General features: G+C 30.2%; 5 protein-coding genes across 7 annotated transcripts; 2 read left to right on the top strand and 3 right to left on the bottom strand.

Annotated features, from left to right (window-relative positions):
• The first annotated feature begins 6 nt into the window (after nucleotides 1–6).
• On the top strand, nucleotides 7–1,368 carry LOC116768117 (V-type proton ATPase subunit D-like). 2 transcript variants are annotated; one of them, XM_032658763.2, is made up of 5 exons: nucleotides 7–396; nucleotides 483–721; nucleotides 794–875; nucleotides 959–1,096; nucleotides 1,179–1,271. In XM_032658763.2, the coding sequence occupies exons 1-4, from the start codon at nucleotides 130–132 to the stop codon at nucleotides 1,085–1,087; spliced, it is 717 nt and encodes a 238-aa protein (XP_032514654.1). In that variant the 5' UTR covers nucleotides 7–129; the 3' UTR covers nucleotides 1,088–1,096; nucleotides 1,179–1,271. The 2 variants fall into 2 exon arrangements, with proteins under 2 accessions (XP_032514654.1, XP_032514653.1); XM_032658762.2 differs by having other exon boundaries at nucleotides 15–396; nucleotides 959–1,064; nucleotides 1,179–1,368.
• LOC116768118 (uncharacterized) lies at nucleotides 1,367–2,628 on the bottom strand. The gene is made up of 4 exons (XM_032658765.2): nucleotides 2,334–2,628; nucleotides 1,735–1,904; nucleotides 1,586–1,666; nucleotides 1,367–1,522 (listed from the first exon to the last, which is right to left on the bottom strand). Exons 1-4 carry the CDS (start codon nucleotides 2,569–2,571, stop codon nucleotides 1,439–1,441), a joined length of 573 nt encoding a protein of 190 aa, XP_032514656.1. The 5' UTR covers nucleotides 2,572–2,628; the 3' UTR covers nucleotides 1,367–1,438.
• A 262-nt stretch (nucleotides 2,629–2,890) lies between these two features.
• Nucleotides 2,891–3,925, top strand: LOC116768119 (NADH dehydrogenase [ubiquinone] 1 alpha subcomplex subunit 13). The gene is made up of 3 exons (XM_032658766.2): nucleotides 2,891–3,049; nucleotides 3,173–3,393; nucleotides 3,582–3,925. Exons 1-3 carry the CDS (start codon nucleotides 2,947–2,949, stop codon nucleotides 3,717–3,719), a joined length of 462 nt encoding a protein of 153 aa, XP_032514657.2. The 5' UTR covers nucleotides 2,891–2,946; the 3' UTR covers nucleotides 3,720–3,925.
• A 434-nt stretch (nucleotides 3,926–4,359) lies between these two features.
• LOC116768092 (very-long-chain (3R)-3-hydroxyacyl-CoA dehydratase) lies at nucleotides 4,360–7,564 on the bottom strand. 2 transcript variants are annotated; one of them, XM_032658728.2, is made up of 6 exons: nucleotides 7,073–7,564; nucleotides 6,808–6,927; nucleotides 6,483–6,603; nucleotides 5,904–6,106; nucleotides 5,464–5,603; nucleotides 4,360–5,140 (listed from the first exon to the last, which is right to left on the bottom strand). In XM_032658728.2, the coding sequence occupies exons 1-6, from the start codon at nucleotides 7,265–7,267 to the stop codon at nucleotides 4,816–4,818; spliced, it is 1,104 nt and encodes a 367-aa protein (XP_032514619.1). In that variant the 5' UTR covers nucleotides 7,268–7,564; the 3' UTR covers nucleotides 4,360–4,815. The 2 variants fall into 2 exon arrangements, with proteins under 2 accessions (XP_032514619.1, XP_032514618.1); XM_032658727.2 differs by having other exon boundaries at nucleotides 5,904–6,109; nucleotides 7,073–7,559.
• Nucleotides 7,565–13,772: 6,208 nt separating this feature from the next.
• Nucleotides 13,773–21,147, bottom strand: LOC116768267 (alpha-(1,3)-fucosyltransferase C-like). Its single transcript, XM_032658956.2, has 2 exons — nucleotides 20,088–21,147; nucleotides 13,773–15,276 (listed from the first exon to the last, which is right to left on the bottom strand). The coding sequence occupies exons 1-2, from the start codon at nucleotides 21,029–21,031 to the stop codon at nucleotides 15,009–15,011; spliced, it is 1,212 nt and encodes a 403-aa protein (XP_032514847.2). The 5' UTR covers nucleotides 21,032–21,147; the 3' UTR covers nucleotides 13,773–15,008.
• Between the last annotated feature and the right edge of the window lie 1,764 nt (nucleotides 21,148–22,911).

Here is a 22,911-nt window from a genome sequence, read left to right on the forward strand (position 1 = left end):
ACTTTCAACATCCACCTCTTTTGATGTTGACATAAAATTTCTAGTTTTAAATTGTCCTTGACAGATTTAAATTAAAAAAAGTTTAAAGGATATAAATTAATATATTAAATTGTTAAACCCTTATTAATAATGAATTCGGAAAACCGTTATCCTGTAACGGCATCTTTATTTATGTTACGTGAAATAAAAAATCGACAAGAAAAGGTCAGCAGAGGATATCAGCTTCTTAAGAAAAAAGCAGAAGCTCTCCGTATCCGCGGCCGTCAGGCAGCTGCTGAATTGGCTACGACACAAGCGATTTTGGGACACGCTTTAAGAGAAGCTTATATATCTTTGGCTGCTATTAAATTCACCAACGGCGAATCCAATGCCTTAGTTTTAGAAAATGTTGGCGAAGTAAGTTTTTTGTCCTATCAAATTTAATATATTAGTTTATTATCTTAATTTTGTTGGATAGCCATCATTATGCAATTTTGTTATAGGCTCAAATCCGAGTACAACGTGTGCCGGAAAATATTTCGGGAGTTGCTACCGTGTCTTTGCAGGTATTGGAAGATACTACAGCAAACGATTCATTGCGATATGCAGGACTGGGTGCTGGAGGGCATCGTACCACCGAAACCAAAAAGGCTTTTCGAGAAGCCATTAAGATATTAATAAGATTTGCTTCCCTGAGAAGTAACTGTGTGTTGCTAGATGAAGCTATAAAATCTGCCTTGAGGTAAGATATTAGTCGCTTTAAATTAGCGTGAAAAAGTATAAAAAGCTAAAAATGGTTGGGAAATATTTTCAGAAAAGTTAATGGCATAGAAAAAGTAATAATGCCTAAGCTACGAAATACTGAAAATTACATTTTAATGGAAATGGATGAAAGGGTAAATTTTTCTTAAAGAAAAGTTAACCTACTTTTAAGGTTATTTATTTGAAAACAACATAAAAATAAACTTTTATTCAAAAGGAACGTGAAGAATTTCATAGACTAAAAATGGTGAAAGCTAAGAAAAACCTTGGACAGCCACTTTTAAAGTCGAAGTCGAACAGGAAATTTCCCTTTGGTGACAGTGGTAAAAAAATCTTGGGTTGTTGAAAAAGCACAGTATAAACATTTTTATGACTTTCGAGTTCTAAATTTGAATAGATGCAATTATTACTACGCTTATAGTTTGTATTTGTTGTAGATAAAGCTAAATCCTCTTTGGAGTCTATAGATAATCATCTGGAATCTTTGGAGATCTGTTCTTGCCCAACATTATCGACAACCACTGTGTCAGCTGGAGACTTTAAACCAGTGTGCTATCCTCATAATTGGGATGACGAGGATTTACTATTTTAATAATTTATTTAAACAATTAAACAAATTTCAAGAAACTTTTAAAGTAATTTTATTTGCTGGCATGTATTAAACATGTTTAAATAAAATGCACATCAAATATGTTGTTCACAAAACCCAGCCGACGTCCAACCTTTCCTCCATGGGCTTGGTAAAGTATTGACATCGTCGGAATTTCTCTAATATTTCACCCTGTGAACAAAATAACGTTAAATTTATGGTCGCATATAATTAGCGGTTTCGGCGTATACTTACAGGGCCTGTCTTTTTGATATTTTCGCTATAATACGTAATTGCACTAGAGCCAGTTCCGTAAAGGGGATATTTTAAGTGCATCTGTAACCAAAAATGTATAAATTGTATTTATTTTATATTTAACTTAAATTTTAACGTGACATTCTCACATTTTTGTCAGCTGTAACTTCGAGATTACGTGGTTCGAATTGATCTTTTATAAAATTTGCATCGTATTCCGAACAATATTCGGTTACTGGTTGCGACGTTGCAAGTTCGTCTATGACTTCATCCAACATCTGTTCCCAGAAGAAATCGGTCAGCATACGTTTTCGAATACCTATTTAATAAGACATTAATATTTCATAGAACTTTATCGCATGAACTACAGTTGAATGCCTAGTATCTATGAAGTGAAGGGCATACGGAAGAACTTAGCTCAACAGGCAATTAACTTATTTTCGCCAATAATCGTTTGTTTTGATTATCGTTATGTATATTGTACTGGTTATTAATATAGGTCTATCATTTAAATTCCTGTAATTATTATACCATACCCTATTACAGATTGAAATCAAAATTAATAGTTGGATATCTTAATTACTGCTTATTTCTAATTATCGATCTCATTTTTAAAATGTAAGTGTTAATTTAAATATTCAGTTACACTTTTATGATCCAAAAAAAGTACTTGCAATAAAGTTTTATAAAATCACATTACACATTTTAAAAATTAGCTCATTATTATTAGTTATAATATTTAATTTACCATCAGATTCGTAAGGTTTCTTTGGAATTCTATAGCAGTCACGCATTTCACTGCCTTTTCCAGGAACTTCTCGCCCATCTTGAAGAATCCATGGACGGCTAAAGTTTTTACCCTTTCCGTAAGCTGAGGGTTCAATTGGAACTTTAGGATAAAGTTTAATGCGTTCTAAAGGTCTTATTTTTAATTCGGTTTCTTCAGTTGTTAGTTCTGGGAGATCAGCTTGTACCTCTTCGTCCATTTTTAGGTAATATGAGTAAAAAAACTAATAGAATGATTTCGACTAGTTGTTGCTATGGTTGCGGAAACAATATTCTCTACTTAATAATTGTTTGAGTTAATATAGGCATAAAATACATATTGAGATTTTAAATTATTTTATTTAGAATTCATAAACTTATAACATTAATTGTGGATTCCATAACTTATAGCATTTGAGCACATTTGAGTTCTTTAAGAGAATAAATATCGAATATTTTTTTATTCGTTTATAAGAATGATTTCCATATTGTCAAAGTCAGATATTAAACATTTGACGTTGACAATTTCATATATTTGTTATGTTGTTTGTCAAAAGTCAAAACTAGAACAGACATAGCCAGATTCAGTCAGAAAAATGGCTGAAGCATGTCAGGTAGCCCGAAAACAAGATTTGCCTCCTCCGGGAGGCTACAAACCCATACCATACAAAAGGCTACCTGCAAGGCAACTTTTCAGCGGTGAGTATGATAACAGAATATTGAATGTATTAATACAAACCAATGTATTATGTAACGTTGTTTAGGTTAAGTTCTAAAACCAACTATCTTAATATTTATTATTGTTTGTTAAACTGCCGTTAGGTTACACAATGTTCGCTGGGTTCGTGGGTGTGACTGTATTTAGTTCATACCTATACTATTTAACTAGCAAAAAGATCAGCAAACAAGAGATTGAGATGCGATCAGCCAAAATGGCAATATATCCAATGTTATTGGCGGAGAGGGACCGAGAGTTCTTGAAACAGCTACGCAAAAACCGTGACGCCGAAGCTGAACTCATGCGCGATGTTCCTGGATGGGAGGTAATAGACAACTTAATTATTTTCAAACAATGCCTTTATGGCCAGTTATATTTTGTAATTGCCAATAAAAACTAAAAAAAAAAACTATTATAACTGTGCTCTATTTGTGACTATTTCCCACTAAATTTTCAGTCTATAAACAATGATAATAACAATATAAAAAATACGATGAGAAATCTATTTTTCAGGTTGGCACCTACTATGGTGAGCGTGTTTACAAGAATATACCTCCAGATACTTTGGTACAGCCTATTTTCCATGAGTACTACGCACATTGCAACCCAACCGACTGGTTCCAGAGAGCTTATATCAAGTTACGCTCATAAAGATTTTTAAACAGGAATTTGTTAGTAAAAATCACAGCCAGGTCGGAACAAATCTAATCAAAAATAAGTTATTTTAATTTCTTTCTCCGATAGTTCAATATTAAATTGTTATTAAGACATTGGCTTTTACTAACGAAATGGAATGTGAGTTTAGTTGAAGTTATGTTCAGTTGTAGTCGGTCTGAATAAATAAAAGTTGCAATTAATTATCTTTTATTTTTTTCATCCATTGTCACCAATTTTTTTTTATAATACAAGTCATTTCATAAAAATAATATTCTAAGTTACTTTTAAGGGTTTTAGGTAAAGTCATATCATACATATTATTTTTAATAATGAATTTATTGACATGATTATGTCAATTTTGCAATTTTTCTTAACAATCTTTATACTATAGACATCAAATGTTTTGTTGAAGGCGTTGATTGTATCATTTTGATCGTAGGAAGTGCTCATTAAGTCGCTTGTTAAGTTATAACAATAAAACCGAAACTTATAAAGAGCTAGTTAACACTGTTATTAATTTTTCACTATATTTCTTAGTATTTCAAAGCTTCCAGACACTTCTAATAAACTAATAAGGGCAGAGATTATACACTATTATTCAAGTTCAAACTAGACTGGTTCAGTGAAAGAGATATTTACAAAAATCCATTTATTTTAACAAGCCACAGAATATAAAATTGTATACATAACAGATGTAAAATTTAAAACAAGTCCGCATCTATTTACAGATATACCTTTAATACACAGACAAACAATAACTTGTGAATGGGAAATGAAATGTATCATGAAACTTTAATCAAAAAACAAAAAAACTTAAACCCCATATTCCTAAATAATTGACATTTTATTTAAAGAAATAGCCACTTCCGGTCGTAGTTATTTATGGTTCCAATTTTGAAATTAAAAAAAAATTATATAATACCATAACACATAGATAATATATTTATTGTGTCTGTAATTAACGGAGAATTTATCATAACATAACTACAACATGTGCTTTATTAGGAAGGTTCCGTTGAAAACAATTTTTTTTAACTATCAAAATCACATTTAAAAATAAAATCTTCTTTTTATCGTACATGTACTATTTTTATTTACATTTCTTTATAACAATCTTTGGTTTCAATTTCACCGTTCTCAATTTATGCATATGACTCATAACAAAGTACATGCCGGGGAATGTGAGTACTAACAGGTAGACTCGTAGAAATGTCGGCATGTGGAAAGCGAAATTCCATTCATTGGGCATGGATACCGTAAATTTCAATGTTTCCTCAAAGTACGGTATGTTCCTTAAAATAACTATGGCCTCGCACAGTATGCCCAAAGGGTATAACGGTATCCACATAGTATAACGTAGCCAGGTCAGTACATATATTTCCTTCTTATATAACTGAGCTATGTAGAATGGATATCTGGAAGGGAGAATATATATAAATATAATTGTATTATTAATTATTAAATTAGTAGCTTTAATATTAAACTACAATCTTCATTGTTGATCTATTGCCAATATAATTAAATTTAGATAACAGGCAATTAAGTATGTACATTCCATGAAATTGCCCAGCAAAATATTATATGTAAAGCATTTTTTTAACGTGTCATACGATTTAAAATAAAATTAGTCAGAAATCCATTCAGATTTAAAACCAAATAAAATTTTACAACTAATTTATTTGATGTCGAACTAATTCAAGAGATGAATTTTATAAGGACCTATTAAAATATAATTTACCTGACTATTTCAATAGTACTCCATAGTATGAAGAGATAAAATACAACAGGCTTCGTCTGCATCCGAGGCTCAGATTCTATCATAACAAAAAGTATAAATGCCCTACCGCCGACTTGAAGAAATGGTACCAGAACTCCACCCTGGAATTTGAGGATACACAATTATATGTAGAATAACCAACAAATTCATTAACCAACTTTAAAAAGGAAGTATTTAAAAATATGTAGATAAGACATAGATAGTGGAAATGTTTTAATATTTTTGCATCTAGTCAATTATGTTATGCTTCTGACTAAATTTTCTAAGAGTGCTTATTAGAAATAATAGTGCATGAATGTTATCAAATCTAGGAATCGATGCCATAAATTATTTGGTGCAAAATTTTTATTCACATACATAGAAAATATGTTTGATCGATTAATATGGTACATAGTATATACCTTTGTGTAACCGAACATAGGGTGCATGACCTCCAAAAACATCATCAGTTGAAGGAATTTCATGGCCGGACCGACGTGTTCGTATGTATCAGCAACTGAATCATATTCCAACTTGGCATACCGTATTCCGATGACACACAATATATAAGTATATCCAATAAATTGGAACAGATTGTATATCACTAGGTAAACTTTCTTCAAATCTTCTGAAAGAAACATATCGGTATTGGCTTAATAACTTTGCATATTAAAATACTGTGGTAAAGTATGTACATGTAATTAAGATTAATAAATTAAATTACCAAATCTTATCTATCATTACAAATAGGTTTGAATTTGATAAGAATTTTATAGAGATAAATGGATATTATTAAATAATAATGCCACAAAATTAATGTGTGCAAACGGCAGTATAAAGTGTAGTATACATTAATCATACAGAAAATATAAATATATATAGATTTTGTTTAAAAGAAATCTTAATTAGGAGCTTTGTTCATGGTTCAAATGGAATCTTCTTAAATGACTATATAATTAAAGTTATGGGTTATAACTGTTGTGTGTAATTTGTCAGTGCACCTTTCCGATATCCCATTTCTTCCTTTTGCAACGTATCATACAGACCGGGGTAGTCCTGCATAACATTCCGTTCCTCTTCACTTTCCTGTCCATCCTCGGATTTCCATAGATCAAAGTTGATCTGAAAATTATTTATTATTAATTGTTATTGTTACACAATCTTGTTTTTAACTTTAGGGGTAATAAGAGAATCTGGAAAAACATTAGAACAATTACATAGTGTTTCTAAGTGCACATAAATGATAACCTGACATATTGCACAGGCAATATTATTATTTTTTTTATACTCTAGCGCCAGTTAAGATTATATCAGATTTTTGGGTACCTTAAGCCAGGCTGGCTTCTGTGGCTGAGCGGTGAGACGTGGCCACCAGGACGGCTTCTCTTTCTGTATGACGACATCTACTCTATTGTCGAAAATGCGAACTGTTGTAGCTTCGTTTATCTACAAAATTTATTATAAAATCATACACTTCATTCAACTTAATAAGATACCATGTAATTTAAAAGCTAAATTTCATACCACTTTTGAAATTATCACTTTAATTTTAATGTTTCTTATATTGTTTTGATAAATCATTAATATTTACCGGTTTAACAGATGAAAATAAATCCAAACTGAACTCATAATGGGTTTCTCCGTGGGCACCGATACCTTTAGTCTTAAACTTTATATTATTATCGCCTACACTAATATCGGGTTTGATCACATTTTTTAAATCAATTTTTAGTGATATAGTTTTGTCTGTTTGGGCCCAATAAACGAATGGGCTCGGGATAACCATTATTCAATAAGCACTCTTGTGTTGAGGAAATATTTAACAATGTATTGGTATTTATAAAATAACTTATATTAAATTCTAGTAATAAATCCCAGGTATACAGTTTGGCTATTTAGAACACCTTTAACAAATATAGCACAATAATAATGAATATTGAATATGTACTCGCTGGACGATGACACTTTTGACAGCAATCGTTCAAATTACATTCCTAAGTCCAAATATTTACATCCACATAATCTGTTTCCTGTGGGTCAACATAGTCGGAGTAATTTATTATAAAATAATTAAATATTATCTTAAAAATTGTAAAGTGAGGATTTTTACACTTTACACTTATAAAATTAATTCAACTGTATTAGGGTAATAAACTAAAAGTGATGTTCATTATTCATTTTATTTGTTGTTGAGCATTAAAAATATAAAAATAAATATATTGGTATAAGTAATAGAAAAGGGACTGGTGTCTGGAACTGGGAAACGACGTGAATATCACTCTTGCCACTTCTTGACGTTTAGTATGAGTGAATGATGAATTCAGACCGGTTGGATCTCGGAGGGTCAAGGGTATATTTTCATACAAATTTTGTGTGGGGATTGAAGACAAATTAATTATTTTATAGAAGCATTTTTCATAATTTTCCGTAATACTTTAAAATCGGCGTCATATTTGAGACTACCGCCAAAACTTTACATACATTTATATGCTTGCTTATGATTTAAATTAAATAAATTTTCAAAAACTTATTACAAATTGTCTGTAAAATACTGAAGGTCTTCTTCATCATAATGTATTTCCGCATCGCTAAACTAGTCTTACGCCTGTGTAATGTACGCCTGTAAGAAATAAAACAGCAAAAAGAGAGTGATTCACTCAACAACGATAAGATGAGCAAACAAAAAATGTACTCAATTTGAAAAAGGATTATTTACGGGGGTTTAAGAATAGTTCAAGTTTATTTGAGGTTTTTTAATCTCAATATAGTTTTACGGTTTAAGAATGAACCTATGTTTTTCAAAGCATTAAGATTTAAGACTTCAAGACTATCTTTAGCATTTAAATGTTACTGCTTTTCTTCTTATAATATAACTTTGTCAATTCCAATGTTTTTTTCTCTGGGTAATGGCTCGAGTTTTAATTTTAATTTATTTCGTTTTCATCAAACCAATGTTTTGCTTACTTCACAGCAGCTGTGACTATAATTGCTATTATTATACAGTTAATTATATTTTTTTTACGAAAGCTTAAGTTGTATGCGTCCGTGTTAAGCTTTCAAATGATTCTTTTATTAATTTTAAGAAGAAGAATGAGATCTAAGATTTTCGCGAGTATTCATTTAAATGAAACTAGTATTATTCGGATTTACTACGCGTATTTTATTATTTAAAAAACTACATAATGTATAAAGCTGCAAAGTAACCGAAACGTCGGGATTATGTAGTTTTTAAATAATAAAATCCGCGTAGTAAATCCGAATAATACTAGTTTCATTTAAGAAGAAGAAATCAGAAACGTATTGAATTAATTTAACCATTGTGATAATGTAACAGATAATGTATTTTTCAAAGATTGATATGAAATAAATCTTATTTATATCGTGAATGTTTTAATACGAAAGTGAATAAATTATAAAATGAGATTTTCATTACACTCGCAATGTATATTCATACTCACAATATTAAATACGTGAAGTGAAAACTTTGGATCCCATTCCCTGTGGAAACGGTCTCATAAATTCTCATAACTGATAGATTCTTGTAGAAATCTGTATCAGAATATTTTTTCAATCTTATAATTTTTTTTTAACTGATAAATTCTGATACCCAGTTAGCTGTTTTGTATCAGGATTTATAAGACTTTTTCCACAGGGTTGTAACAGAATTGTACGAACGTTGAATTTAATAAAGTCAAAGTTTATATAGATAAGTATAAAGCTGTTTTTGTTCTCTAAATTGTATTAGAAATGTCTGTCTACGTTAAATTATTTAACACTACCATCACACACATTACCATAACCTTTAAACACGTGTAATGTGTTAGTCCGTGAACTTTCCTAATGTGTGTATCGTCACTAAATGATGTAAGCGACTAACATTATGATATTTATGTTATATTATTTACTACACATATTTATTTGTTCAGATATTATCCTCCGAGTCAAGTTTTGTGTTATAAATTTAGTGTGGGTGATAGCAGAAGTAAGCAGTGTGACGTCATTTTAAATCGAACATGGCGGACTAGTTGTTTTGAATGTTTTTTTTTTTTTACAATAAAGGCATTAAATCATAGCCCATGCTTAATAAGTCTGAAAAATAAAGCTCTCGTCACTTTAAATTATTACATTCTATTTAAGCCTGTTTTTAAGATCATTAAGAAAAAAAAAATGTTTTCATTCTCCTTGCATAAAATAGCTTATATGTTCGGCATTATATTTAGGATCTTACAATTAGCTTAATTTTTACTATCGATTTAGTCAAACATATATCAAATCGAGCGATGTCAATTGCTTGTTTGAAATTACCAAAAATTACATTTCCTTCGTCCATACATTATCTTATCTTAAATATGTAATGATAAAATATGTTTTATAGGTCACTGTTTCACACAAAAATTTATTCAAGCAAACATATATGTTTGCAAAAGGATCCCGTACGAGAATCTCGTAAGAGCTTTCGTGTGTTAGCAATAGGGACCATTTAACGGAATTATAGGGGTTCCAATATTTACCAAATACTTCGTACAAAAATACGTATCTACCTATTTAGAAAACGTATTGGGTAACATACATGACAAGAAGATAAAATGCTCCATATCCGGTAACATATATCCAATATCCGTCGTATTCTTTAATAAAGGAAGGTTTGTGCACTAATGTAATTACACAACAAGGAATGTCTGTGTTTCCTTGAAACGACTGGATTGGTTTAGGAAAATTATTGCGAGAAATTTTTTTTTTTTACCGATATGAGTTTAAAAATAATGCCCATCCCTAAATCTTTTTATTGGTCACATGAACAATAATAATAAAATTTATTTATTCTTTTACGATCTTTAAGTAAACGTAACTTTTCTCATCTTCTCTTAAAACAAACTTGAAATATCAAGCGGACCGTTTTACTTTTAGTTTGCCGTTTGTAAAATATGATGAAAGAAGATTTTTAATTTTACTTTTTGTGTTTAATACTAAATAATTATATTGAAATTAGTATGTTTTTTTACTCCAATAATAAGTTTTAAATGAAACTAGCATTTTCGGATAAACTACGCGTGATTTATTTTTGTAAAAAACTACATACTCCCGACGTTTCGGTTACTTTTCAGCAACCGTGATCACGGTTACTTATCCGAAAAATACTAGTTTCATTTAAATGAATAAAACTCGCGAAAATCTTAGATCTCATTATCCAATAATAACTACTGGTGAGTAAAGTTAGTTGCTGGATTTGTAGTCCGAAGGTAATGGAACTAAGTATAAATCACTTTCTACATTTGAACCGTTTTAACAGTTTTAATAAGATATCTTAGAGTTGTTTTGTTTTTAAATAATAGTAAAGATTTATGCTGAGATAACCTGGGGTAAGTTATAATGGGAATTGGTATAACTAACTTTACACATTTCAATGTTTTGTCTATATATATATACCTATATATAAGGTCTATATAATATATTTTCTAATATATATAGTCTAATTTAAAGTGTATATATATATTGTATTATTATAATTTATATAGCATTTTTTTGCTAAATATAAACAAGGATGCCAACATATGGCAATATGTCACTTATAAATTTCGTAGCCAAAAAGTCATAATGTTTGTGGATTTATGTTTATTTAGGTACAAAATGTAATTCTACAAGATATCCTCAATTCATCAGTTGAATAACCACAGACACGATTTACCAAGGAAAACAGGAAAAAAAAATACGAAAATTCCAGTCAGTTGATGCATGATAGCTGTTATATTATGACATGATGAAATATATTAAAAAGGAAGGTAGCGTATCTTTGTCGGTTTTCCTTATTCGCAGTAACTAAGGAACGAAATAAATACCCTTTTTTTACGATTCGTAAATGCTTGTTTGTCTGGATAGTCTTTTTAGCACGCCAATAATCCGAAAATATTAGTTTCATTTAAACATTGATAATATTCGCGCATAAAGTTATATCAGTCCGAGCAGAACGATTATGTATATATTTTATAAATCTATCAACTTCCTCTGAGCCACGAAAGTAGCTTCAAACGATTACGATCTGTTCATCACCGCTTTATAAGTTATATAAATCGGAATATCCAGTTGAGATCCAAACATTTTTATTATTATTATATGAAAACAACAAACAAGGAAAACAAAATAACTTATTTGTGTGTACACAACATGCTAGCTAATTAAAACTATCATAATACTTTTTATTAAAACGAATAACATTACCTTTCTTTAGTTCACTCTCAACTGGTCACACACCTTCCCTTTGTAATTATTTTAATTGTATTATCAAATAACAACAAACGACAACGACAAATTCAAAACTCAAACGACAATTGAAAATGTAGTTGTAATTAATTTCGTTACACACATCAGCAGTTATTATTTTCCATATTTCGTTAATAAATTAATTTACTGTTTCCTAATTAGCTAATTAATACTTATTCACTTGCGCTTAGAAGGACAAATGACAATATTCAATAATAACAAAATGGCGAAAAAAATATATGAACAGTTTACCGACCAATCAGACAGTCCCGTTTCAATTGACAATTAACGGACTTTCTATGTAATTTTAAACGAAAAAAAGTATGCAGTGCTTCTCGAATACAACCCAACATAGATTTTCGCACACACACATGCAAACATTTTCTGCATATAACACGAGTTTTGTAGATCGTCCTTGCAATTCTTTGTATGGAAAATAAGCACCGAGTAGTTGTGCCTGCCGCCGCTCTGGCTGCATAGCGGCGCTAGCAGTTAGCAGCGGCCGATCGATAATGTTTGGTTTTCTGTTTATAGATGGATCTTTTAACAAATTATTCTGTGAATGACTTAAATTTTATTTTGAGGTGATTAATTATGAGTGATTGTTTGACCTTCTACTACTGTAATTTAATTTCTTTGTAAATGAAAATTATTTTCTATCTTTTAGGCCGGTTAGCTGTATAAGTATGTTTTTTTAGTTATTTAAACTATGGCTTAATTCGCACTGGAATCGTGGAACATTTTGCCAATGTCAACGTTTTTGTTTGTCGAACGAATAAAATAATATAATATATATCGGATTTAATACAAATTCATTATTTTAAAGACAGGACGCCAGCCTCGCTGACGTCACTAATGTCACTTGTTTCAGTACGTTCCAGATATTTTAAAATGAAACTTCAATTCTTCTAAATGTTCTTGTATTTCTGGAAGGTTCTTCATAATCACATTCTTTATGATCCGCACTCGCTGAACTCTGCAGTCCGCTTTCGTGCGTCCAGACGTCATATTTATACCAGAATTCAAACATAGTTCTATTCTCTTTGATTTCGTTTTACTTTTAACAATAGTAACGACGACCAATAAGTTGTTATAGTAATTGATGCCAGCCTTGAGTTATTTTCATGTTACATCCGTCATTGAAGCTGCTTGCGTCGATATATAATAATCTTGAGTAGGTACTGTGTTGAGAAAACACGAAGGAGTTTGTCGAATGTAATAAAGGCGTTCATTAATTATTATTGTGGATAAAGTATTATTTGTATCGACTTGTTCAGACAATTATATTTGCGACGGCTGAATGACGACAAATGATCTTTAATTCACAAATTACATATATTTACGTGATAACAATTATCTTAATATAGGTATAGGAACGACCCTAAATGTAACAATATTATTATTGTTGTTTGTAACATTGTGATTGAAAATAGGAGTTGACAGTATTCAAACTTTAAATTGTCTGTCGTATGGCAATAATAACAGTTGTTTAACCTATGTAGATCCACCTTCTTATTTAATTATAGTAATTACTGACGTTTATCAAAAACAATGTGTGGTTTGTTGTGTGTGTGTGTGTGTGCGTGTGTGCGTGCGTGCGTGCGTGCGTGCGTGTGTGTATTTACGATTTATTGTAAATGTGTGAGAATGCCCGTGATCGCCGCGCCGCCTAAACAAATTAGAATTTCTGAATGGAATGAAAGTTATATAAAATTCTTAGAAAGAATGAGGAATTTTTACTTTTTAACTTTCTATTAGGTTTGGAAGTAAGGGGCAGTTTGAGATTGTTCTGTTGGATTTGCTATTGGGAAAAACTTTTAAGTGTTTTAAACAATTTAGGACTTTTCTGAATATATTATGCTTCTTATATTCTTGTGGCCAAAAAAAATTATATCTCATTGTAATTGTATATTTTCTTTTAGGTAATACGATACGTCTATACCATCGTTTTCTTGAAACAACACCACCTTTGAGAGTATTGAATCTATTAAATAGAAAAAAACATTTCCTTGATTAAATTACTGAATTAATATCCATTATTTAATTTTCATGTTTGCAACATTTTTGATTAGATTGTATTAATTATATACCAATAACATAAATTATTATTTTTTTGAATTTTTAGATAAGGTTAATAAGCATCAGTAAAACTATAAATATATTAAAAGCGTTTAATTTAAGGTTCACTAGTTTTTGCTCGTGGTTTTGTCTACGTGAACTTCAGATTAGGTTCAAAGCATTAGTCATATATAATCTGCATCTCGGTTTTTCATACAAAATATAGAATACAAGGATAAATTATAGTCTATATCTCATTTCGATATCTAAGCTATGTTAATGTAAAGTTTAATAAAAATCAATCGAGTAGTTTTTGAGTCAAACAGCAACAAACACCCATACGTAATCCCAAACATTTGTATTATTAATATAAGTTGTGTTATTTTTGATTTTATTCAGAAAATAAAAACTAAACGGCGGAGGAAATATCTTATAAAGTCAACTAAATTAATGTTATATGTACAGAGTGTAATTAAATACATGTATAGTATCTAAATTAAAGATATTTTATATCTTTTAAATGAATCATATGTTATATATTAAATTGCTTTATAAAACAAAAAATAAATGTCATACTAACAAGGTTAAAATGTAGCAAAACTTAGTTTCAAAATGTCAACTTTAAAGTGTTTCGTTATCCGTATACTAAGCCTCGTACGGTTTGACTGACGTTAAATCTGTTACTTGCGTCCGGACAGTTCTCACGGCACAATTGCGTTGATATTCCAAACTTTAAGTTAAAAATAAGCATTCTGTGTTTAAAGCAAAGCATCACACAGAATCTTTCGTTTGTTCTGTGAGTTTATCAATTGTCAGTCGTCTCGAGAACAATACCCACACAGTTGATTTAAGTTAACCAATAAGAATGTTAAAAGTGGAATGTTAAAATCATAGTAACAATAATTATTTTCTATAACTTTATGAGTCGGTTTAAAGTTATGAATCTTCTTCAATTAAAACTATTAATTTGTCAAAATTTGTTTTTTTTTTGGGCTTCCGGTGATAGCAGTTAAATTAGGAAAGTATCGGTCATTTTATAGACCTATATTTTAGGCTAATATAATTCGAATTTTAGTAAAAAATATATAATATTAAAAGAGCATTCGAAAAAGAGCCCTTATTTCAAATGGGACGAATATTTATATGAAGTATTAAATTACAAAATTATGCACGATTATGTACAATTTTAAAACTTACACTAACAAATAATATTAACAATTGTCTCTATATCTCTCTCCGTTCCACCACCTCCTAAAGTCGGGCCATTCACTAATTTCCGAAACTTTCTCTTCGTTGTTCAACATCTCACACAATTTACAAATATCTTCTTTGGACGAAGTTTCCTTGTAAACGAAGTGGTTCCTCCAACGGAAATAGTCGTAGAACAATGTTCTGTTCGTGATTATTTCATTCATTTTTTCTGCCAAAACTCTTGGACCCAACAACAAACCGTCCAGATAGCTCCCGGGCGGCAGAAATCTGAAAAGTTGAAATATATTATCCAACAAATATAGGCGGTTTAAACGCTGGTTTTAAATAGTCTGGGACTGAAGCTGTAATGTTCGAGTTAATGTTACAGTCCTGATTTTTAATGTTCAGCGTTACTTACAGTAATGTACTTACAAAATGGCTGAAGACAGTATTCATAGTTTTCAAATACAAGGTGATACTTAAAAGTTTACAGTACAAAATTGCAATGGTTCAGTATTATAACTTATTGTAATCCGCCATAAAAATAATTCTAAGGATTATAGAATATTATAATTAGTACTGCACGGGTGGCGCCACTTATAACGGTAACGAAGATAAAACGTTTTGTTGCCAGAGAGAAAAACAAATTAAATATAAAGGGGATTGATAATTATGCGTATTTGGAAGTTCTTTACCTGGAATTGAGACAGAATTTTTGATAAGTATGTTTTATATTTTCTAATGAGGTATAAAAGAGCGAGGGAAGAAGAGCTGAATTCATACAAATTATCATCACAATTAACAAAATATATTTCTGAGTATTTTTGTTTAAATTGTCGTAATGTTAACATAAAAAGGATGTTTCATAAAGAATTATTTAATGCCTACTAATATTATAAATGCGAAAGTAACTCTGTCTGAGTGTAACAGATATACATTTGTTACGTTTTCTCACCTAAACAACTGAACCGATTTTGATGAATTTTGGTATAGAAATAGATGGTACCCTGGAGATGGACATAGGCTGCCTTTTATCAAGATCAGAATCCCCATCCCTTTCCTTATTCATAAACCACAGGGGTAGAACCATGAGATGCTGTTCGGATAGAGTGATCGTAGTGACAGAGAACAACTCTGATGTTCACTAGGATGAAGTCGCGGGCAAAAGCTAGTACGTAATATTTTGTCTTGATTCATACAGTTCGTAAAGTACTAACCTGTTTATTTCACTTTTTTGTAATCCGATATCCAAGAAGACTAATTTAAACGTATAATATAATGTAATATAACAAAAATTGTTAGCACAAAGGTTATTATTATACGCTGAAAACGTGTTTAAAAATGTGCTCCTGTGATGCCAATTCCACCAACAAAAGTTAATGACTAATTATTAAAATGATTAAAAGTCGTTTGTGAAGTTTCACGATTTATCTTTAAGTCTCCGAATATAACAGACGTTACGACTTAGTCAAACGTTATGTTATTTTTATAACATATTTGGAAAACAAGTTTGTGTAAATTTTTATTGCCATATACTTAATAAAATAAAAATCTTTAAAACTAAATATGTATTGTAAAAATATATTTAATTGGAATTTTATATCGGTCTGCTAGATAAACAATTTTCATCGTAACTTACAGGAACTTGATGCCATACAGCATCAAATTATATGAAAGTAAATCAATTAATTTATTGGTGACAGCACCATGACCGTGTGTTTGAGCGCTGATCTGAGTGCTTTCTAAGTTAAAAACCACTTTGCTTTACGTAAATAAACTAGTGTCTATGTCTGTTTTTGTGAAAATATCACAAAGTTACTCGATATTTTTACGACCTACCTTAATTATGGTAATTTTTTTTTATTGTTTAAGCTTTTATTAGCTGTTTCATATTAAAGAAGCGGTTAGGCTCTATATCTTGATTAGGTATCGTCCCATTAAATATCCCAATTAAGGTCCCATTTGTTCTATGTTTAGTTTTATCGTTAAATACATTAATTATGACTACTATTATTAACATTTCATTTGGATTGTTTGTAAACATTAAAACTCTCGATTAATATTTTCTTTCTTGCTTATTTTTTATCATGATATTATTAAGAATTAAAATGCTTTATGTGTTAAACCACAAAATTCGAGATGGACTCATGTCACAGAGTCAGAGGTTGATATACAGTTCAAAAATCACATTAATAAAAAATAATAAAATAGATAAATAACTAATTTTAGGTGTATCCAATATATATTCATTAAAATACATTTTAATAGCGACTACCATGCTATATCGAACTTCCTGTATTTAAAAGCACGTAATGTTTCAGTAACGGCGGGTGAATGAGGTTTTTAACGTTATAAAGACAAAGATATCAAGGATACATTATTATCGATTAGGACAGCAAAAAGTATTTTATAGGAAATGCCAAAATATTTACGGTTACTGTTTGATGGGCTTAGGCCTTGGATTCATATATATGAATATATACATTACATATGATATTATACTTGGATTTCGATATTCATACAGAATGTACGTATATAGGAGCGAATATCTTTTATTTAGGTAATCAATTATTCATATAGTTAAAATTATCACGTGTCACCTGCATAATCACTTGCGTAGCCACCTGTGCAAGTGCAGTCACAACAGGAAGTGTCGGTCGGTATAAATACAGACGAGGGTAAAAATCAAAAGCATTCTCGCTCGAGCCATTAAGCCGGGATACGTCAAACCATCTATCTTCAATAACCTGAGATTCTGACGATTACCAAGAAAGGTATTTGTGACGTCAGTAATTCTGACGTCACTCTTTTTAAAAAACAATGAAATAGTTCTAAATCCGACATATACAGCATGCAATTCAATCTAAAATATATAAATATTAAATAACAAACTCCTGTATCACACACACACTGAATTGTCATGTCTCAGTACAATTAAAATTAAACCAAAAACTATCCCATATTATTTCCATTATACATCAAAATAACTCATTAAAGAGCTAATCTTATGTTTAACTAGTATTAAAAATTCTCTCACTGATACAGAAACACTTCATCGAGACAACTAGGCTGAGTTTTATACACTATCAATCGTCGACCAATTGCTATGCTGTATCCTTCATATAAATATATAGATATCATAAAATATTATTTACATAATGATATGGTAAGATCCAGTAATTTCACCTAACAAATAAATATAACATTGCAATGTATCTATAAACTAAAAAGCCAGTAATTATATGAGATTATGCTGGTGTAGATGCCTTTTAATTGAATATCGAACCTAATAAATAATAATATACATTTAATTATTTTGAAATTGCTATTTCCAATATAGTGGAATTACCAATACAATAGATTTTCACATCAATTATATTTTATTGGAGAATAATTGAAGGTGCTATTATTAATGTATTGATTAAAAATTCTTGATCGACGACAATTTGGTCATTAGTTTTAAGTAATATTATAGTAGAAGAGAGACGTTTATCCTAAAAACATGGTACGCTCAAAGACAGAAAATGCTCAGTGAGCGAAAAAATAGCTCACAGCGCGTTGTGCTCACAGTAAGACATCAATATGGATATAATAATATTTTTCTAATGAAAATTCAAACGACGCGTTGAAAGACCAAACAGATATTCTTGTCGTGGCTGACTAAAATGCTGACGAAAATGCAACTCACAATGCCACAACAATAGTTCCCGTAAAAACAGTTATTTTTCACAACTATAGTATGTTTTTGTTGAATATTTTTATTACTTGAAAGAATTTTAATTATCGTAAAAAAAAATATATCTTTTGTTATTTTAAATGGATCGTAAGTAATTTAATTTAATAGTAATTTTGTGTTCAGTAATTTATGACAATCACGTTATGCAGTGATTTTATAAAATAAAAATATGTCCTAAGGACATCTACCAAATCGTTTCCAGCCTAAGAAAGTGGCTAGTAGGATCCATATCGGAAAATAGTGTGCGCCGTAATAAAATAATATTCCATATGTGGCTTTTCTTCATTGCCACAACGCTCTGAGATCGAATGGCATGTCAGCCACAACACGAACTTCCCTATTTGGTCTTTCTGTGGTTGCCACAATGCGACGTGCGCGTTTTTAATAAAGCCATAACACGAATTTCGCCATATTAATGTTTTACTGTGACTAAAACGCGTCGTGAGCTATTTTTCCGCTCGTTGAGCGTTTTTGATCTTTAAGCGTAACACATACATTATATTTAGTGCATATAATGTTTAGAATAGTATAGAAGTATTGATTAAGTAATTATTCCATATTGATTGAGTAATTATTCCATATTCGTTCTAATATCAGTTTATATCAAGGCTATAAGAAAAATATTTAATTTGTCATAAATTATAGTTACATAGCCGATATTCAGCAAGATTTTTTATAATTAAGATAAATAAGATGTTTTAATTACGTAATTTGCGATGAAAATTTATTTACGCAGTTATCCGATGCACATTTATTAATAACCAAAAAATGACGTGTGATCTTTTGTGAAATAAAATACCTACTTTTGTACCAACTAGAAATCATTGTATGAGTAAATACTACAGTATATACATTTTGATTGTATAAAACAAAAAAATTGCGCGTTATTGGTCTTGACAGCGGACGTAGGTTACGGAGACTGCTTGCGCAGGCAGTCGTAATTTTGTGCTTCACAGACGTGGTATAAGGCTCTGTAATATTTCTAAGATATAGGGAGCTCTGTGAATCGCATAGTTGGCCGTGCGGACCAGAAGACTCCTGATACCATACAAGCAATTTGATGGCATTGCTATACCTACTAACATTAGGATATTTCTGTGTTTTAGATATAGGTTAGAAAGTTTTAGAAATGTTTTTTTTATTATAAGAGACGAAACCTCTTAGTGGGGTTGCCGGGTCCATCGCGTTGCAAGGACAGGAGTTTCATATCTTTAAATATCGATTTTTAAAACTTAGCTTTAACATGAAATAACTAAATAATCCTAAAATATAATTTAAAATTTCAACTTTATCATAAATTGTTATTATTTCAAGTTTAATCGAATTAAGTAAACAAATGTGTTCATAATCAATATTTATTTACCTTGTGTAATCTGCAGCGCCGAACACCACTGGTATTGCATTGTTGTTCAAAGCCGTCAACAATTTCTCAGTCACGTAATCCTCGGAGAAAGAATTCTCCAAAGAAAAGTAAAAGTAATAATCACTTTTTACTAAATCAAAACACGCTTTAGCTTTAGTCTTTGGACAACTGAAAGTGCCACAGGCACCGTACACGTCTATTGACAGACTATATTTTTTAAGTTCTTGTTGAACGGAATTCACGAACATTTCTCTTCTGCCTTTGGAATTACAATTCGATACAAACCAGGCGGCTGCCTTCTTTTTTTTTGACAAACTCCTTTTCAATTCAACACTGATAGGATCTAACTTTTCCGGCCACTTCATATTGACAGACGGACCCACAACGGTGCCATTCAGATCGTAAATAGTGATATAGCCGAAACGAAAATCCGAATCTAATTTGTACGTCCAAGTCCAATTGAAAAAACCGTCATAAATTGGATTGCAGACTGGGAAATTGTCGGGCGATTCCATTGCACCGAAAATGTATTTCTGTTTTGGGGAGCGATCCGTCGGCAGAAGCCAAAGATGTTCAACATCGCGTCCATTAAAAGCGATCGCGTCGAATTCAGAGTGATTCAAAAAATAATTGTTGTCGTCTGTCACAAAACAATTGTTGTACACACATTCGTTTTTGATGAACGCAGAATTTCCTTCTCCCATGAAGTCGAATGGCGCACTGAAACGTCGAGTCCATTGGAGTATGTACTTTATCTCTTTGTTGTTAACGTACGATATGTAATGCGAGGTTGTCCTTATTTCTCGTAATTTCGCACTGTATATTTGTATAAGTGACAAAATGTATATAACTACGATCAAAATAACAAGCTTTCCTAAGCCAATGAATCTTAAAACACTATATATTTTTGTCAACATCGCGTGTGTCCTTGCGACCAGTTGCATCAAACTTAGTAAAATTACTGATATTATCTTCTATTATCGGTTATTCGTAACGATTCGTTCCTATCGTGTCCGAATTTTTTACCTATATACGTGAGGCCGATTATGACAGAATAGATTACTTTCCTTAATATTGAATGTAGTGTCAATCGAAACTACCGTTGACATTTAATAGATGTAAAAATACTTTTTGAACAATTACTCGATATAGTCGATAAATAGTGTATATATATATATATATTTAATATTTCGTGAAATCGTATTTTATAATAAAAAAAAATAAGGGTTTTTTTTAGAACTTTATCTAGTTGTTGCAAATTTTTATTTCATCAGATAGAATTAGTTTAATTACAGCAAAAGTAGTAAAAGTTACAAACAAGATTACTGATTATATATTCTCAGCTATTTTATCCTTTGTAATATATATCCAATAATCTACAATAATTATAGTGAAATGCTGATTTTCAGTCTTCATCCCATTGTTTTAACTAGGGGCCTAGTCATAGATATTTTATGTTTTTACGTACATTGTATATAACTTTTTAAAAGACATATTTATTAAATTTGTTACAACTAGCTCTATTTTAGGTCGGAAGTACTTAAAGGGATTTTTTTTTATATCATATCAATCTAGTGTTATATTCTATCTTTACGATTACAAATTTAAGATATTGTAGTGAATTATGCGTTGGATATGAAGGGAGTTTTAGGGCAGGGAAATGTCAATCTAGGTTTTTCCTTTGAAAATTTTTGCATCTCACTAAAAAGTAAAAACTTTTTGGTAAATTATAAACAGTTTTGTATAATTAATTCTAATTTTAAAACAAATTAAATTTTATTGTGTCAATTATTACTTTTCTTTTATATGTTATTGCTCTGCAGTCACATTTTTTTTTAATAATGCATTCATTCATTTGGATAATATTGTAATTAATTATATTCAAATTTTACTCGATACCTTTATCTTTCATCCAGTTTTTCTTATTTTATCTAGTAAATGTAAGTTTGAAATTAACTGTTATAGTGATTCGTTAAAATTATCGTGATCGTAATGTAAGTATCCCATTCGTTTGAACATTTTTGTCTCAATTTATATACAACTTACTTACCTACATTATATTTTTTTTTTAATTTATAAATTTTTTAAGACATGTATAATATATTAGGCATTGAAACTTTATTGGGATATAGGTATTCAGCGATTATTCTTTATCATCATTATTGTACTTCTGTATTCTAAACAATATTTTATTGTAAAATCCGTTTAAAAATATATATTACTGCATCTCAAAGCCATTAGGTATTATCAAGTCTTCAGGTATTTAAAATATTTAATAATAAAGTTTGTTTATTAACTATACACAATATGGAATATTTTAACATATGATGATTTTCGTCACATCGAAGATTTTGTGTATTTAGTATATAACATAGGTGAATTTGTGTATGAAAACTGAGCTTCTGTGTGCATTATATATCCTTGCAAGGTTCACAGGCTGAGAGACACACAAATATTAGCTTTTGTAACTCTCTATATATGGTCTAGAGATGTGAAATAACTAAAATTTGACAATAAATTTATTACTTTATAAAACAATTAATTGTGTATTGTTCCATTAACTTTCTCTGTATTTTTTTATATGTAACAGACTAATAAATTAATAAATAAATATATAAATATTATAGTAATAAATAATTTGTATAGTGAATTTAATGTATATTTACATAGATATGATCCAAAGGAGTACAAAATGTGGACATCAAACATAGTTTCTGTTAAGGCCAAAAATGACCGAGGTCGAGGAAGATAATGAGGATATGTGTATCATTTTACAAACAAACGAGTTGATAGTGTTCAAGTAATGTACAAATGGCCTTACTTG

The sequence above is a fragment of the Danaus plexippus genome, chromosome 19, assembly GCF_018135715.1.
Source record: "Danaus plexippus chromosome 19, MEX_DaPlex, whole genome shotgun sequence".
Lineage (NCBI taxonomy): Eukaryota > Metazoa > Arthropoda > Insecta > Lepidoptera > Nymphalidae > Danaus > Danaus plexippus.